Here is an 18,933-nt window from a genome sequence, read left to right on the forward strand (position 1 = left end):
GGCTCTCTAGCGAGCTAGGTATGTGAACTCAGGGAGATGCTTCATCTTGAATCCTCAGTTTCCTCATTGATAATAATACTTGTATCACCCAATTCTCAGGATTGCTGTGAGAAGCAAGAGATAAAATATATTCAAAGTAGCAATAGGAAAATTAAAAAAAATATGTAAAGTGATTTGTGGTCCGAAGGCACCACATAGTGATGGCGGCTGTGGTTGTTGGCTTCGGGGGAGAGAAAGGAAGGGAGGTGTTATCTCCATTTCTTGGCTTCCTATTTTATCCAAGTTTGGCAAACAAATTGGTGATGAATGGATCAAAAGAAAGAAAGAACCTAACAACGTCATCGTTTAGGAATGTAACCTTTTAGTCCTTTCTGAGATTTTAATTAGATTTTTTTTTTCTCCTGGGCTACTGCTTTTCCTTTTGCAGTTCTTTTGGAGGATGGGCAGCAAATTCATCTAAGTAGGCAAAAACAATTCATTAGGCATTTTATGGGACAGGAGAGTGACTGAAAGTGTCTAATGGTGTCACGTCTGTTTACAATGAAACATGGCCAGGCACATATATATAAACGCATGAAAGTGTGTAGAGATGTATGTGTAAGCATGTGTGTGTTGCAGTTGAGAGAGTCCAGGCTGAAATCCTGCTTCAGGCACTTTCTAGATGTGTGACTTTGGGCATGTCTGACAATCCTGACCTGTTCAGATTAAGGCTAGAGACTTAAAATTTAACTTTTTTGGCAACATAGTAGTTTCTGAGCAAATCTTTTTGTTTCACCTTGAACGTATTTTATTTGTCTCCAGAATAACTTTGAAAGGAGTGGATTTAGCCTAATCAAATTTGTTACACTACCCAAAAATGATTCGTGTGTTCATTTACAATCCTGAAACAATAGCAGAGGGTGACAGTTCTCAAAGGGGTCAGCATTGTTCACTTGCGTTGAGTAATGTCTGCTCACGCAACTACTAGTTAGACAGATGAACAGTTTTGGTAATTGCTGGTCTGATTATTTTTTTCAGTGTTTTATTCATTTGACTTTGCAGCTAGATCTTTATGGAGACTAATTTAATTTCCAAAGCAGCACAATCTCCAGATTTTACAATCTAAGCATAGGCAGGTTTGGGTGATATATAGATAGATTCTATTAGGGAGGGGCTTAATAAATATTATTTAATAAAAGGGAATTGATTTATGAAAAAGATTTCTGGGTTTGTGTCACTTTGATTTCATTTGGTTTTATAATCACTAATAGGAAACGAATTCTCCAAACTGAAAAGTAGTATTTGGTAGTATTTTGAAAACAAAAAAGCAATGGCCTTAAAGAGAACAGAAAATCTTACTATCTTTAAAGCACAATAGGCCCTTGTGCTAATCCTTACTTGGATGAAATCTCTCTGGAAAGATAACCCTTGATTTTATATTTATTTACTTCCTTGACTTGCTGCATGACTCCACACTCTGCCTAGTATTCTGTTTACAACTGTCATGATATGCTTCTAAAATTGCCAAAAGATATTTAAGGTTCATATTTGTGGGGAGAAATGGCACAAATGGATTTTGTGTGAGGACACATAAAAAAAAAAAAGAATTTTCTTCCTGCAAAGTCTGGCTGTGCAAAGTATACTCCCGCTTCTCTAAACCCTTTTCCTTTTCAAAAATCTAGTTACTTGCTCAAAATCTATTCTGCGATACAGAAATTGTCATTTATGTCACTGGATGTTTTTAAAAAAGGTGAGGGTATGGCTCAGCACCCACATAATTAGGCATAATGATGTACTGGGAATCATCATAGGTTATCCTTGTATAATGTCTGGTTATATACACCTCAAGTAAACTAGTTCATTTGATCTTCACGACAAACCTATGATGTTCCTGCTATTGTTATCTTCACTCTACAGATCAACTGCATGTTTCTTTTTTTTTTTTTTAAACCCTTAACTTCTGTGTATTGTCTCATAGGTGGAAGAGTGGTAAGGGTGGGCAATGGGGGTCAAGTGACTTGCCCAGGGTCACACAGCTGGGAAGTGTCTGAGGCTGGATTTGAACCTAGGACCTCCCATCTCTAGCCCTGACTCTCAATTCACTGAGCCACCCAGCTGCCCCTTAACTGCATGTTTCTTATAGAAGTTGAATGACTTGCCTAAGGTTGCCCAGCTAATGGCTAAGGGAGAATGCAAAACCCAAGTGTTGGTGACTCAAATCCAGAGGTTCTATAGCCTAAACCAGTATAGGATGAGTTAAAATGACCTTTACATGAAGAATTTACATTTCTTAGATTTATGGCTTTTTGTCATTGTTGTTCAGTCACTCAACTGTGTCCAACCCTTCGTATCCCCAAGCCTTTTCTTTCTTCCATTATCTCCTGACGTCTGTCCAAGCTCGTGTTTGTGGCTTCCATAACATGTAATTTCTGGCTCTTTCCATATACTTGGGAATATTTGAATGATGTCAAAACTCTGTATTAAAAGGGAGAAATTTAAGCGGCCTGCATTTTGTGTTGATTTGAGGCAAAAAATTAGATATTTGACAATTCGGAATTGATAGACTGAATTCTGATCCATAAATTTAGGCATCAGATAGGAAGACACATGGGAAAACATTGTGGCTATAGATTTGTCTTGAAAAATTGACATATTTTTAAATCTAGATGCCAAAATCAAAAGAAGAGAGAACATTGGGGGGAATAATGTAAGTCCATTAGGGGAGAGGAAGGATGGGGATGGGGTTGCCTGCTTAGTTCTCTTTCACTTTTATTGAATAATAGATGGAGTCATGAAGAATTGGACATGACTATAATGATTGAACTACAATTTCTGAAATGTCAGAGTGTCTAGAGTATGGCAATGAGAATTATAGAAGAATAAATTAGAAAATAGGAGGCTCAAATCAAGATAATCTAACTCAAAATCCTGACAATCAACCAACCAAAGTAAAAAGCCTGTAAACTCTTAAGCTACATTAAGAAAGATAGAGTGCAGAATGAGGGAAATAATGGTTCTGTTGTTCTCTGCCTTGGTCAGGCCCTGCTCAATTCTGGGTGCCACATTCTCAGACAACCACTCATGAACCCAAGCATGGTTGAAGGAGGGCCATCAGGATCATATCCTATGAGTATTAGCTCAAGGAAATAAGGATGTTTAACCTGGAAAGGTTAAATTTAATACCTTATAATTATCTTTAAGCCTAATATTTAACTTTTCCTCCTTATCAAAGTCTCACTTCTATATATCTCTTATCCTGGAAAAAAGTCTAACCCCTGGCTCAGATCTCATGATAGTAGCTGCAGTCTTTTGCAGGGTGGGAAGAAAATTCTGCATGTCCAAGATTACACCTCCCAGGATTCATGTACATTCCAGCTATCCAGTTAATGTAAATAACCTCTGAAACTCCAATTCTGATTCTTTTATTTGGTGACCATTTTTAAAGGACTGGACACCATCCCCCAGTTCAGATACCTATCCCTTGAACAATTTTTCAACTGAAATATTCTCATGATTAAAAAAACCACAACTTTAAGGAAAAACATGCTACTGATGGTGGATATGTAGAATTCTTATTTGATTCATAGTAATATGCTATATTATAGAAATATATAATATTATTTACAAATATAATGTCTATTTATTTAATGGATATTATATAACACATTTATTTATTTGTAAACATAATTTATAAGTATGTATTATTTATGTTACTATGCTATTTAGGTGAAATATGGGGCAACGAGGTGGTGCAGTGGTTAGAGTGCTGGACCTAGAGTCAAGAAGAACTGAGTTCAGATCTGGCCTCAGACACTTACTACCTTTGTGACCCTGGGCAAGTCACTTAAATCTATTTGTCTCAGTTTCCTCATCTGTAAAGTGAGTTGGAGAAAGAAATGGAAAACCACTCCAGTATCTTTGCTAATAAAACCCCAAATAAGCTCATGAAGAGTTGGATGTGACTGAAATGACTGAACAACAAAAATAGGTAAAATAAAAACTGTGACTTCCATGTTATACTGAAGAATGAAATTTATGACACTGAACAATAACATCTCAGAGTTACCTGCCATCTGTGCCATCCACCCTCTTATTCAGGGTTGAGATACAGAGGGACTGAGAAAAGGTAGTACCATATGCATGGACAGTTTATGCTATGTGGAGGTAGGATATTCTGAACTGCTATTGGTTAATATTTACCAGATTGGGTTATGCTCTATTAGGAATAAAGAGTAAAAAAAGGATAATGACCTCAGGTTCATTCACTGAGCAAAGGGCATGATCAGGATTCAAAATTCAACACGCAAATATTCTTGTATTTAAAACACAGGGTGCTCCTGTAATGAAATATCTCTTCCCTTAGTTGTTGGTAAACATTATATATTTTTATTGTTTAGTACATGATGGATGTGTGATGTCATAGATAGGGGAAGGAATATCATAGTTAAATGAAGTCTGAAAAGCGTGAGGAACACAAAGAAAACTGGGAAGACCTTAATCTGTAAATGGAGATAATAGTAGCACCTACCTCCCAGGGTTGTTGTGAGGAACAAATGAGAGAATATTTGTAAAATTCTTTGCAAACATTAAAGTGACATATAAATGCTAGCTATTAACATTATTATTAATAAAACTCAATTATTAATAATCAGTGTTAGTATCAAGCCATCTCAGTTATTGACAATTTATATCAATGATCTTATTAATCATTAATGACAGTAATAAAACAATTCAAAGGAAAGGAAGTAAAACCAGAACAAAGAAAATAATATGATCACACTGAAAGAAAATACAATGACTCTGAAGGGATAAAGAAAATCTGATGATAACTTACAGGAAGTAATTGAGAAGTTTTAACATTTTACAGATTATAACTCAGATTTTCAGATTTAGACATGATTTCGACGGGTATTAAGATTCTTTGCATCAACTGAAAAAGGAGAGCTAGGCTTTGCTTCAAGATATCCAATGAAGAGAAACAGACTAGGTCTCTAGGTAACCTATTTGGCTTTTGAACAACTCAAATAGTTAGGAAGATTTTGCCTCACATCAAGCCTCTTTCAAAAAAAAGGGGAGAAAGTCAGCCTAGCAAGAAAACCTGTTGACTCTTTGCAATACTATCCTTTTCCAGATAATAAATTCAAATTTATTCAAATGTTCAAAATTGAATAGTTGTGGCATATAGTAGGTGCTTAATATATATATATATATATATATATATATTTCTTGATAAACTACCTACTTTTCTAGATGTATTTTCAATTGTTTCCTTTATGATTCTCTCCATTCTAGTCATCCTGGTTTACATGGTATTTTCTTAACAGCAAACTCTTTATTAACCATCCCTTTAATTATGTACTCTAGAACTGTGGCAAGTAAGCAAAGTCAAGCTCATTGGATAATATTTTGTAGATGATGTATCTTTCCTTTTCTAAAAAATTGGGACAACTTTTGCTCTTCATCAGTGCTGCAGCACTTCTTCCATTCTCCATAATATTTCATAGATCACAGACAGAGGCTTAGCAGTTGCAACCTGCCATTTTTTTCAGTGTTCTTGAGAATAGATCATTGAACCTGGTGGCTTAAATTCAGTAAAGGCAGCAAACTCTCTTCCTTCTTATTTTTGGTTTGCCTTTCCAATTAACCATTTCTGTTGTCATTTCCCAGCCAAATACCACCTGCTTTAGCAGAGAAAATAGAAGTAAGACACGATTTGAATAGTTCTGATTTCTTGTCAACTATTATCCCCTGTACCCTGAGCAGTGGTCCTAGCCTTTCTCTAATTCTCTTCCTAAAGTATAACAAAATTCTCAGGCTCATTACTCTGCTTACATGCTCCGGATCCCCTGCTTAAAGGATCATTTCCTATTTTTATGTATATTCTTCATCCCCTATCCTTATAACTCTTTTAGAAGTCTAAATTGATCAATGAGTTTCTTGTATATCCAGAAGATGCTCTAAAGAAGTCTCCTTTTCTTCATCACTGGAAGTGTCTGTGGTAACATCCTTAGAATTTAATCTTAGAGGATTTCCCATCCCTTTTGATCTGGCTTCTTCTATACAATTCTAGGAATGAGATATTACCTATCTTTTCCACGAATCTTTAAAAATCTGTCCAAATCCTGTCCTGCCTTGACCAAGGAGAGAAGAGTTGAGAGTCCTATTTTGGGCCAAGATCCAGTGTCTTATCCACCCTGCCAACACCCATTTCCCCCATCAATCTATTTAATCCTTAGAGCTAGATCTGGGACTGATTTTTCCTTTGGCCATCTGCTGTCCCCATCATAAAATGGGCACATGCTTTGCTTTGTGTGTGTGTGTTTTTTTTAAAGATTGTTTTGTACTTGGGTTTTTTCCCCAGAAAGCAGATTTCTGGGAATTGTGTTCTGTTTTTCTAAATGTTTAAAAGCAATTTTTAAAACGGAAAAGAAACCTATAGTGTGCCACAGAAAGCATCTGGTATTTCTCAGCACACAAATCCTAAGAGGGAGTGGCCATTCCTCTCCCTTCCCAAGATTTCCAACATATCCATTCTAGCAACCAAATCACTTTATTGATGAGAATCAGTTCTATCCAGAATCGAATTTCCTTTGTTGATTCGTGCCTCTTTCCATTCCATTCAATTCCCCAAGCATTTATAAAGTATCTCTTCTGTTCTAGGCACTGTCTTAGGTCCTGGGGATATAAAAAATGAGTCTCTCTCCTTAATGAGTGTAGTAAGTGCTTAACAAATGATTGCTCACTTAATGACTTCTAGGGGGAATCAACATATAAACAGATAAGTAAACAAAATAATTTGAAGAAAGAGAAAATATTAACCACTTGGGTGTTGTTGTTTAAAAAAGGTTTTCTGTAGAAGGTACCCTTACTTGAGCCTTCTACCAGAGATGAGAAGGGACTCCATTCAAAGATTGCAAGTTGGCCCAAGCAAAGGCAGGAAGACAGGAGATAGAATATGAGTTAAGAAAAAAACAAAAAACAAAAAACAAGTAGGCCAGTTGAGCTAGAATGGAGAGAGCCAGAAAGGGAATAATATAAAATAAGCCTGGAAATTTAGGTAGTAAGGAGCCAAACTGTGGAGGGCTTTAAATCCCAGGCTGAATTATTTGTATTTTTATCTTAGGAATAGTAGCAAATCAATAAAGATTCTTAAACAGAAGAATGTCATGATCAACTTCTGCTTTAGAAAGATTATTGTGGGAGCTGTTGGAAGGGTAGATTAGAGAAGGGAAAAATGAATGAGGAAGGTCAACTAGGAGATTATTGAAATAGTACAGATGAGAGATAATAAGGATCTGGATCAGAGTGATGACCAAGTAAGTAGAGCAAAAGGAATGGGTACCAGAAATGTTGTGAAGGTAGAACTGACAAGGTGGGGCACCCAAATAAATATGACAGTTAAGAAAGAATGAAAAGTTGAGGAAGATGACAAGTTTGCAGATTAATCTGAATGCAAGAATAGTGACTGTCCAAGTAGAAAGAAGAAAGTCTGGAGGGGGCTTGGTGAGTTTAGTGGGAGATAAAGCTTTGGACATATCGAGTTTGAGATTCCTGTAGGCCAACTAGATGGAGATGTCAGGCATTTGGTTAGGATACTGGAAATCAGGAGAGAGATTAGAGCTGGATTTGGCGATCAGTTATTAGAAATAGTAATTGCACTTATGAGAACTGATGAAATCACCAATAGAGGAGATGTTATTATTAAAATAGAGAACCTGAGGGGGTTTTTTTCCTCACCCTCTTGGGGACACTCTCAGTTAAGGGAATCGGATGAATCATTCAGGCAACTTAAAAATTACTAGCAGCTCTTCTTTTGGCAGAATGAAAACAAGTAAATATCTGTATAGGTGATGCATATCATCATCCCAGAGGAAGACACAAAGAGGGCCTGGCACTCTAAGAACTCTGGTACATAGACTTTTTAGAAAAAGTGAAAAAAAAACTTTAAGGTGGGATCATAGAATGATTATGGACGATGCCTCTGTGTACTTACCTTTTCTTGACTGAGATAATTTTCTTCTCTTTTTTTACATATTCTCTCCTATAAAGCAGATGTTGGCCCCTCCTATAATTGAGTTGGTGGTATAGGGGCCACCACCAGATGTTAAGGATATCTGAAGATTCTAGAGCTTTGTTCCTTTGCCTCAGTCAAGGAGGAATAGGACCCTTCTTGAGATGGAAATACTTTAGGGAGAGGTAAATGCATTAAAATTAACAACCACTTACATAGAAGATAAATGAACTGGTCAGATTCTGGTAAGAAAACTAGTATTTATTAATATGTCAGATACAGAGCTAAGTGCTGGGGATAAAAAGAGACAAAAAGATCCCTCCAAAACAAAAGTTTCTGCTCTCGGAGAGCACATCCTCTAACGGAGAAGAAAACAGGCAGACAACAATGTACAAACAAAATATAGAGGCTAAATTGGGGGTGGTCTCAGAGGGGAGGTACTAAGATTAAGAAGAACTAGCGAAGACTTTTTGCAAAAGATGGAACCTTAGCTGAGACTTAAAGAAGCCAGAAAAGCTAGGCAGAGTAGCAGATCTCAGAGCAAAGGTGGTCATTGTGTCTGGGAATTATGGGTGAGGAAAGCTAGAGGAGAGGAAGTGCCTAAAGTTCTCACTCAAGAATGTTCATAATTCTAGAATGTTCTCATTATATTATGGGTCTGATATATATGTGTATAAACACAAAAATAATATATGATGTAATAATGTATTTTCCTACCTTTCATCAGATGCTGACAAAATTCTTTTCCTATTTTTTTTCACAGCAGAATTATTCACTTTTAGCATTGACCCAGTTGGGGGGCAAGTTTCTAATAGACTGATGATTCAGCCCCAAGGGGTTTAATGTAGATAGAAAACTATATACTCTCTTATGTGTTGGGAAATATTGAAATCTTCTTACCTTCTGACAGTTTGTTGTATTCGATTCCTTGAGGATGAATGGTTAAAGGCTTCTTAGCCATATTCTTAAAGTGAACCTTCAAAATATCTCCAACTTCAGCAAAAAGAGTAGGTCCAAGAAGTCCTATAACAACCGAGAATGTAAAATATATATGTGTTCAGGACTGCTAGACAAATGGCACAGACACACAAATTCTAATGTTAACTCCTGTTCTGGCTCTTTATTTTTATTTATAAAAAAACTTTACCTTCTGTTTTTTTTTAAACCCTTACCTTCCATCTTGGAGTCAATACTGTGTATTGGCTCCAAGGCAGAAGAGCAGTAAGGGCTAGGCAATGGGGTTCAAGTGACTTGCCCAGGGTCACACAGCTAGGAAGTGTCTGCAGTCAAATTTGAACTCAGATCTTCTTGCCCCCAGGTCTGACACTGTACCATCTAGCTGCCTTTATCTCATCTAGCTGTTGCCAAAATGCCCATTTTTTACCCAACGGCCTTAGACTAGCTCCATAGGATTGGAATAGCTTTGTAATGTAAGTTAGTGCAAATATTATACCCATCTTGCAGATAGAACACAGCGTCAGAGAATTGCAGTGACTTTGTCCAAGGTCACACAGTTTGGAAGGGTCTGAGGTCTTCTGCCTCCAAGTTCAGTGTCGGCCATGCTGCCTTGAAGAGGCTGGTTTCTATTTGGGTCCTTGTTTTGTTAATCCCATTGGCTTTCTAGCCTCAAGTCCTTTATCTTGAGTTACTCTCCATCTCCTCTTAAAGAATCTTTCTGATCTCCTGCTCCCTCTCCCACCCCCCCATTTATGCTAAAGCTGATTTCATTCTGGACTCCTCAGACTCTTGGTATCATATCTGCCATTTCCCCCTCTAAATTGCTGCCAATTCCTGGCCTCTCATTGTTCTCCTAAGAGTCTAGACCTGTAGATGATTATAAACTCCTTCAGGCCAGGACCTCTTTTTTGGTTCTGCTTTTGCACATAGTAGGAGTTTAATCAATGCTTATTGGATTGTTTCAGCATTGTGTCATTCTTCGGCTTTATACCTTTGGTGCCTTGCACATAGTAGGACCTTAATTAACGAGCATTGGATTGACTTGAAATCTCTCTTGGCCTATTGCTCCATCCCCTGCTGTCCATAACTATTGCTTCAGTGCCCCAAGGCTTACACCTGAAGCAAGTTTCTTGCCAGCTAAAGTATTTATTGTACTCTGAGTTCCATCCCCTGTAGTGCAGGGGGCTTAATTACCATGGTATCTTTGGCTGGTGTCTATGTGCAATCAAAAAGCTGGAAAATCAGGTCATTCACAGTACATTTCCCAGCCACCTGTTTCATGAGATCCCTTACTCAATGTTTTTGTTCAGTTGTTTTTCAGTTGTGTCCAACTCCTCTCGATCCCATTTGGCATTTTCAGGGCAAAGATACTGGAGTGGTTTGCCATTTCCTTCTTCAGCTCATTTTACAGATGAGAAAACTGAGGCAAACATGGTAAAGTGATTTGTCTAGGGCCACACTGCTTGTAATAAATGTCTGGGGCTGGATTGGAACTCAGATCTTCCTGACTCCAGACCTGGTGCTCTTTGCACTTCACCATCTATTTGTTCTTACTCAAATATTAGGTTTGACTGTCTCCCTCAACTTTTTGTTTTTTAAACTTTTTGCCTACAGTCTTGGAATCAATACTATGTATCATTTCCAAGGAAGGGCTATCTTGCCCAGATGGGAAGTATTTGAGGTCAGATTTGAACCCAGGACCTTTGTCTCCTGGCTTGATTCTTAATTCACTGATACTGCTCCCCGCCTCAACCTTTAATTATAACAAAACAAAAGGGATTCTCTTCTCAATCAAAGTGTACCCCTGCTCTTAGAGAAAGCAATCACATTCCTGGGAATTGTTTGTGTAGTAGATAAACCATTCAATTAATTTTCTGATTTTCTTTACTGTCTTCTCCTTCCTCCATCAATCCATAAACGAGCATTTATTAAGTGATTCCCACACTCAGACAGAGTGCTAAGCACTGGGAATACAAAGCAAAATTATTCTTTACTCTCAAGGAGTTTCATTTTCATGGGGAAAAAAACACTTTTACATAAACAGAAACAGAGTAAAGATGCAGAGGAGGTGAAAAGAGAAGGCTTGGAGGGGAAGGTACTAAAATTGGGGGCTAAGCAGGAAGGTGACTAAAAAGGTACCCAGTAAGAGAGGGAGATAGGTTACAAAAATTTAATTCAACAAGCATTTATTAAGCACCTACTGGCTGCAAGACTCCACTAAACCTTGGGGAAGCAGGATAGTACAAAGACAAAGAAAGAAAGAAAGAAAGAAAGAAAGAAAGAAAGAAAGAAAGAAAGAAAGAAAGAAAGAATTCTTTCCCTCAGGGAGCTTATAGCCCAATGAACTCCTACTCCAAACATTTCATTTCAGACTCATGGAGTTAGAGGGTGAATCAATAAGCTAGTCCATTCTTGTTTCAAGAGAACAGAGGCGTAATACAAGGCAAAGCATTGTTTCTACTCGTTTAAAGCATCCTCCATCTATGAATATTTCACAATTCTTTTAAGAGGGTGCAGAGGCAAAACATGATCTTTTTCTGCCCAAACTAAGCTTCCTTGGCAAATGTGTACCACTAATGAACCCTTTCAAGGCAGACATCCCCAAATATATTAACATTCCCCACCAGAGTGAGATTGTGGAAAGAACATGATGCCAGGGGTATGAGGACTGGGGAGCTGTTTTCTGGCTAGGTGACCACCCCATGGCCCTGAGTTTCCATATTTGTAGAATGAAAGGATTGAATTAAAATGCCTCCATAAACCTATGAATGAACTGTGAGACTCACATTACACTCACCAAACCATACTGAAAGTTGGTGAAGGTCAGGCAGGGTGTGCTGGTAAATGTTTAACAACCAACCAGCCCTCCAAAGGAAAAAAAAGTTAAACAAGACAAACTTTTAAGTTTAATCCACATTATTAGCATTTTCTCCATCTCTGTCCTCCCTGAATCCCAGACTCACAATTTAGGTGCCATCCTCAACTCCTTACTTTCACTCCCAACTATATCCAGTCTGTTGCCAGGGTTTGTTGATTTTATCTTTGTTAAATGTCTCATATATACCTCCTTTTCTTCTCTAAACATACCCCGCCAACACACACACCTGGTATAGACCTTTATTTTGGGACTATTGAAATAATCGGGTCTTCCTAGTGTGTAATTAGAATCTGTTACCCTAAAAACTATGATCCCCAACAAAATTATGATTCCCAGCACTTCACTCACTTCCTGTTGCTAAGTGCTGATGTAGACAGGATATAAATTGTGTGGAGTTACATCTCTCACTCTTTCCTTCCTGTCACGGTTTTGGTGTAACAGGTATTTTTGAGCAGGTAGAAAACTTAGTCACGTGGCTCTGTTTTTGTCAGATTTTTATAAACTTTATAAAAATAACACTTGAAGTACTGGACATTAATTTAACTCTTACACTAGCACAAGTCTTTCCCCCCTCTGGTCCATTCTCCATTCAGTCACTAAATTGATTTTCCTAAAGTTCAAGTCAGATCATTTCACCCTCCCTACTCAATGAGCTTCAATGGCTCCCTCTCACCTGCAGGAACAAAATATCAGATCCTCTGTTTGGCATTCAAAGCTCTTTGTAACCTTGCACCTCCCCTGCTTTCTCCTACCTTTCTAGTCTTCTTATACTCCTTCAAGTACTCTTGAATCTAGTGACACTGACCTCCTTTCTATTCTTCAAACACAGACTCCATTTCCTGGCTCCAGGCATTTTCAGTGACTGTCCTTCCTGCCTAGAAAATTCTCTTTCTTCCTCTCTACCTCCTGGTTTCCTAAAAATCCCAGCCAAAATTGCACCTTCTACAGGAAGCCTTTCCCAGCCCCTCTTAATTCTAAGGCCTTCCCTCTATTGATTATCTCCAGTTTATCCTGTTTATAGCTTGTCTATGCACAGTCTTTGGCGTGTTTTCCTCCATTGGATTATTATGAGTTCCTTTTGCCTTTCATTGAATCCCCAGTGCTTAGAATAGTGCTTGGTCCTGCCTACTAATAAAGTATTACTATTATTTATTAATAAATTATTTATTATTACACAATTATTAATACATTTTTATTGGCTGACTTTCTTTAGTTTAGGTAGTCAACAAAACTATAAATATAACCCCAATTTGTAATATTTGCTCATTTCTGGGGTGAAAAACTCACATGGAAAATTTAACTATCATCTCTCCCAAGCAATTAGGGGCTGGCTGGCTCTAGCACACAGGAGAGGAGTATAGAAGATATTGAAAAGGAAGAAAGGAGAAAATTAGAGAAGGAAAACAAAACGAGAATGAGTAATGTTGTTCTTCAGTAAAGGAGTAAGTAACTAGTACCTAGGAATACCTGTTCAACTCACTTAGCTCTAGGGACTTTGGGTATTGACTAGTCTGTCATTCGAAGGCATCTAGGTGGTAGAGTGGATAGAGCGCTGGTCCTGGAGTCAGAAAGTCCCGTCTTCCTGAGTTCAAATGTGGCCCCAGATACTTAGTAGCTATGTGACCCTGGACAAGTCACGTAACCCTGTTTGTTTTAGTTTCCTTATTTGTAAAATGAACTGGAGAAGGAAATGGCAAATTACTCCAAGAAAACCTCAAATGGGATCATGATGAGATGGACATGACTGAAATGACTGAACAAAAACATTTTTACTTAATGATTGAGTAAATGGATTCTGACAGATGCCATGCAGTGAGTTCAAGCCAAAGCCCAGACTAGAAGCCACATCTTCTGACTTCTCTTAAAGTATTAAAAAATGTAGATATATTTTAACAATTCAGCTTAAGCTCATTTCCCTTTGTCAGGGGTTCTACAGTAAAGGGCAATAAGAGATCAAGTAACAACTCTTAGGCTTCTTCCTGAATCTCTTATTTTGACAAGAAAATATTCATTGAAGGTTTTGCTTATTGGCTTCAGTTGAGGTAAAAGAACCTAAGTACCTACTAGCTAGACAGAAACAGTGGTCAGCCAGGTGGCACACTGGATAGAGGCTATCTATTTACCTCTCTGTCCTTCAGTCTTCTCATCTGTAAAATGGACATAATCATAGCACCTATCCTACAGGGTTGTTAGAAATAAATAAAATAATTTTCATAAAATGCTTTGCTTGGGGCAGCTAGGTGGCTCAGCCAGGCCAAGATATGGGAGATCCTGGGTTCAAATTTGGCCTCACATTCTAGCTGTGTGACCCTGGGCAAATCACTCAACCCTTGCCATTGCCTAACCCTTGCCACTCTTCTGCACTGGAACCAATACACAGTATTGGTTCTAAGATGGAAGGTAAGGGTTTAAAAAAATGCTTTGCTAAACTTTAAAGCTAGCTCCAACTAGGTCCCTATAAGTGAAAATAAAGTCTGAAATAAAGAGAATCCGAAGCTCAATTATTCACTGGTTTCTTGGTGCTTTGATGGATCTGTCATTTCATCAATGAAAGTGCTTCCTCCCTCTATCCATGCTGATCGCAACCCATCCAATTTACAAATCATGTCCATGTCCTCCTGTAAGTCTGCCATGGTAAGATGGTCTAGCCAACGTGTCCAGGGGTCTTTCTTTAGCTCTTTTTATTGACAAGAGAGCACAAGGGCTATGCATCAATTTAACCCTTTCATAGACGTTTAGCTTTATCACTTGGTTTGTATTTGGGACTTACCTGAAATGTTAGATCTTGGTTTTTCTTGTATGAAATTTGCATCGTATTCTCTGTAGACCATTTTCTTAAAAGTAGATTCTGAGGGCTTTAAACTAGACATGAAAGACAAAAGTTCTGTTTAAAAGCTATCCTGTGGATATAATTTTATTTTTCAAGACCTCTTTTGCATTAACCTATAGGAAGGATATTTTTCCTCATTTTGTTTCTTTTTTACTTTCATTTTTTTCAATTTCAGCAAACATTGATCAAGATCCTATTATTTTCTAGGATGGGCAGCTTGATGGTACAGTGGAGAGAGCACCAGGTCTGGACCTGAGTTCAAATATAGTCTCAGGCACTTACTAGCTGTGTGACTCTGGGCAAGTCACTTAACCCTATTTGCCTCAGTTTACTCATCTGTAAAATGAGCTAGAGAAGGAAATAGCAATGCATTCCAGTATCTCTGCCAAGAAAACTCCAGATGGAGTCATGAAGAGCTAGACACAACTGAAAAGGACTTAACCACTACAACAACAGCATGTTCCAGGAAGTGTTCTAGGTCCTAGAGATACAAAGATAAAAATGAAACAATTCTTACATACAAGAAATGAACGGGGTGGAAATGGGGTGTTATATGAAAGGTATAGATTGATAAGCATTCCACAAGATAAGGAGTAGGAGAGATCCCAATGCCCAACAATACAGAAATACAATCAGAATGGTAAGGAGCCTTCGGATTTAGACATTGGAGGTTCTTTTAAATGGACTGAGGGTGTTGAGCATGAAGTAAACATTTATTTTTTTTAATTTTTATTTTTTAAACCCTTACCTTCCACCTTAGAATCAGTACCATGTATTGGCTCCAAGGCAGAAGAGTGGTAAGGGTTAGGCAATGGGGGTGAAGTGACTTGCCCAGGGTCACACAGCTGGGAAGTGTCTGAGGCCAGATTTGAACCAAGGACCTCCCATCTCTAGGTCTGGGTCTCCATCCACTGAGCTACCCAGTTGCCCCCTGAAGTAAACATTTATGAAGAGACTTGATTTTAAGTACTTGAAATCCTTTCTTAGTGAAGAATGGTTATACTTGTTCAGCCCAGTCAACAGCTAGGCACGACTAGAAATAGGTGGAAGTAGGTTTGAAGGTCAGGAAAATTAATAATGAGAGTTATTTCAAAGCAAAATGGGCTGCCTAGGAGATTGTCAAGCAAAAGTGGATGACTCATTGTTGAGTATGTTATGGCAGGATTCATTATCAGGTATGTTTGGACTATTTGGACCAAGGTCCCATTTAACTATTTAATTATGTAATTCTCTGAAGTAACCGACTAAGTTTTATTTTCCTTTTTTACAAATTTCCTCAGGACAAAAGGTAAACATACTTTGTTCCCAAAAGTCATTGAGGTCCTTTGAATGTTAAATGAAAGAAAAATCTCTAATATGTTTGTTCCCTGGAACTAAACTTTGGGGAAAGGGTTGACCTTTTTTATGATTTCTCTCTAAAAATTATCTCATTATTCAGTTGTTTCAGTCATGTTTGAATCTCCATGACTCCATTTAGGGTTTTCTTGACAGAGATACTGAAGAGGTTGGCCTTTTCCTTCTCCAAAATTATCTCACTACATGAAAACTCATATATAGTATCTCCAACTAACTTTTTGGCTATGGTTGGGGGAGGAAATTTAGTCTTTTTTCCTATTTAACAAACCAGGTTTCCAAGAGAGTTCTTTCTAGCAATAGAACTTGGGTGGCATGACCATTTAGAGGCTTTACTCATTCTTGCCATAGCTTTTATAGGGCCTTAGTGAATGATGCACCAATAATTCTTGGAAGCCCTTTAGAAGACAAGGAATAGAGGATAGAGCTGACGACCCCCTCACAAACTAACCATGCTATATCAGAAATGTAGTTGGTCTCTGCAGAGAGTTTTCACAGCCCTTTGGTTATCAAATGGGCCTGTATCCAGTGTAAACACGATAAACCAACAACCATATTAGTTTCCTATAGATGATCAGATAAATCATGATTGTTTTCTTTGAATCTTCTTTTAATAGCAGTGCCCTACATGTGTTAATATAAACGTAATCACCTTATATTTCAGCTCAATCCCATTAAAATTCCTTTAATGCCATTAAAAAAATTTAGTGGAGAATTTTAGACATCTGAAGACACTTTGCAAACTATGTAAAGACCTTTCAGAAATTTTGACATGTCTTGGCAGATAACTCTGATTTTGCAACTCTGAAAGAGGAACATGTCTTTCCCAATCTCCCAAGCTGTAGTTTCAGGTTGAAGTAAGCACAATAGTATCATTGGCCCAATATAAAAATAAATATGAGCACAGTCCATCGGAATCCTTACCTACAATAGGTTTGCTTTTTGATTCTAGTTATTCCTGAAAGGTTCCATTTCACCTTTGAAAGTTTTTCAGCTCTGAGAGTAGTTTGAAATGCAAATATTTAAATTTAATTCAAAATCTTCTCATTAATACATGCATTTTAATCAAGATTTGACTAATGAAATGGTCAGTCTAAATGGGATGGTTTTCTCTCATAGGCATATAGAGGCTAAAGATAGTCACAAAGGAGAAGAAACACACCTACTAGCTTTGATAAGATAAATGTAAAGAAATGCTTTTTTTTCTCATGTTTTTTTGGGGAACACCAATCACAAATGAGCACAAGTAACTTGGACTTACTTCTTAAAGCTGCATCTGGACTTTTAAAAAGATGAAGATAATATAATCAGAGAGTTGAGGTCAAAAGGGATGGACCTTAAAGCTTGTTCAACTTTCTTACTTTAAAGATGAAACACATTATCTCCTGGATAATAGTGCACACAAAATATAAATCACTTTTAAAAGCAGCAAAGTAGGTAGCAATAATTGACAATTCCAGGAAGGAAGTTGACAGTATGGTTAATTGGAATAGCTGTGTGTGTGTGTGTGTGTGTGTGTGTGTGTGTGTGTGTGTGTGTGTGTTCAATATGTTGACTTTTTCCATATTCAGAAATCGAATTTACTAATAAAATGGCATTTGCTGCAAACATTAAGATTCCAGTTCATCAACTTTAATGATCAAGTGCTCCTCAAGTAATAAAAATGCATCAGTAGAGGAGCAATATTACATTGTGATCAAGAGATTATATCATGCCCTGTCAATTAAAAACAGGGCATAGTCAGATTTAGTGTGAGCTCTTCTAAGGAAAGAATTGGTTTCCCAGAGAGCCAGTCTGCTTGTTATCTTCTTTCTGGGCCCCACAACCCCATTCCCCCAGTCTTGGATTACCTTGGGTCGTTGGTCTGAGGGTGATAATTCCAATCGATGATCTGAGCGGCTATGTAGCGATGTCGGACAGCTGCTTCAACTCCATGATGGTCCAAGCCCAACAACCCAGTGCCTAGGACCACCAGGACCCAGAGCCTTGGGCAGGCTAGGGACATAATTTCCACTCCTGCCAACAGCAGCCCCAGGAGCTGCTGGGGCAGGGGCCTTGGTGTTGTTGAGCTCTAGGAAGGGTACAATATGGGCTGCAGTGAGCTCTTTGAGGCTGTGGGTGGTAGTGTCCTGCCTTTGAAGGTTCTGTCAGAAGTCAGAGCAGCCACTGAAATTCCCTTCCTCTTCTTTGGGGCTTACAGGCATTGAGGGAGGCTGCCTCTGTTGAATAGGTAGTTGGCTGGATCACTGCCCGGTGGGACAATCATGTGTGAAGAGCAGCAACCAGTCTCCCTGTCTCTTACTTCAAGAAAGAGAGAAAAGGTCCAGAGAGCTCAGTTCTAGGCAGGGGAATGGCAAGTAATTCTTAAGCCAGTGAGAGGACTGTATTCCTTAGCCTCCCAATCCCAGAACACCACTTAAGCTAATAAAACCTTCCCCTTCCCCCCTCCCTTTCCCTCATGTCCCAAACTTGCCAGGGTCAAAGTTCAGTCTTTATGGCTCTCTAACCAGAGCTCAACTCTTTTCCTGGACCCTCTCTTTCTGGGATTATCATGAACTGAAGAAAAATTTCTTGCATGCTTCAAACTATGCCAACAACAGAAATATTATCATTTCAGGTTGGAAAACCACGTCATATCTTGTAAAAAGGTCAGGGCTGGAGGTAGAGAGTCCAAGGTTTCAGTCCCAGTTTCACTTGTTTATTCATCTTAGGCAATTTAATCTCTCTGTGCCTCAGTTTCTCAATATGTAAAAAAAATACTTCAGAGCTCTGTTATTTCCCCAGCATGGAGCTCCTTTCCCTGCATGCAGATACAGATCCTACTTATGCCTGCTCATCTTGGGTGCTTCTTTGTCCATGACTTTCTGCATTTCTTACATAGAAGGTGGCTCACATTTTTATAGCACTTTGAGGACTACAAAGTGT

General features: G+C 38.2%; 1 protein-coding gene across 1 annotated transcript in view; it reads right to left on the reverse strand.

Annotated features, from left to right (window-relative positions):
- The window catches only part of F5 (coagulation factor V), an 87,018-nt gene extending 69,005 nt beyond the window's left edge, over positions 1-18,013 (reverse strand). The window contains 3 exon segments of the mRNA XM_044674876.1: positions 8,891-9,013; positions 14,596-14,687; positions 17,859-18,013. Of these exon segments, the coding sequence (XP_044530811.1) occupies positions 8,891-9,013; positions 14,596-14,687; positions 17,859-18,013 (370 nt within the window).
- Positions 18,014-18,933: the final 920 nt, after the last annotated feature.

The sequence above is a fragment of the Gracilinanus agilis genome, chromosome 4 (assembly GCF_016433145.1).
Source record: "Gracilinanus agilis isolate LMUSP501 chromosome 4, AgileGrace, whole genome shotgun sequence".
Classification (NCBI taxonomy): Eukaryota; Metazoa; Chordata; class Mammalia; order Didelphimorphia; family Didelphidae; genus Gracilinanus; species Gracilinanus agilis.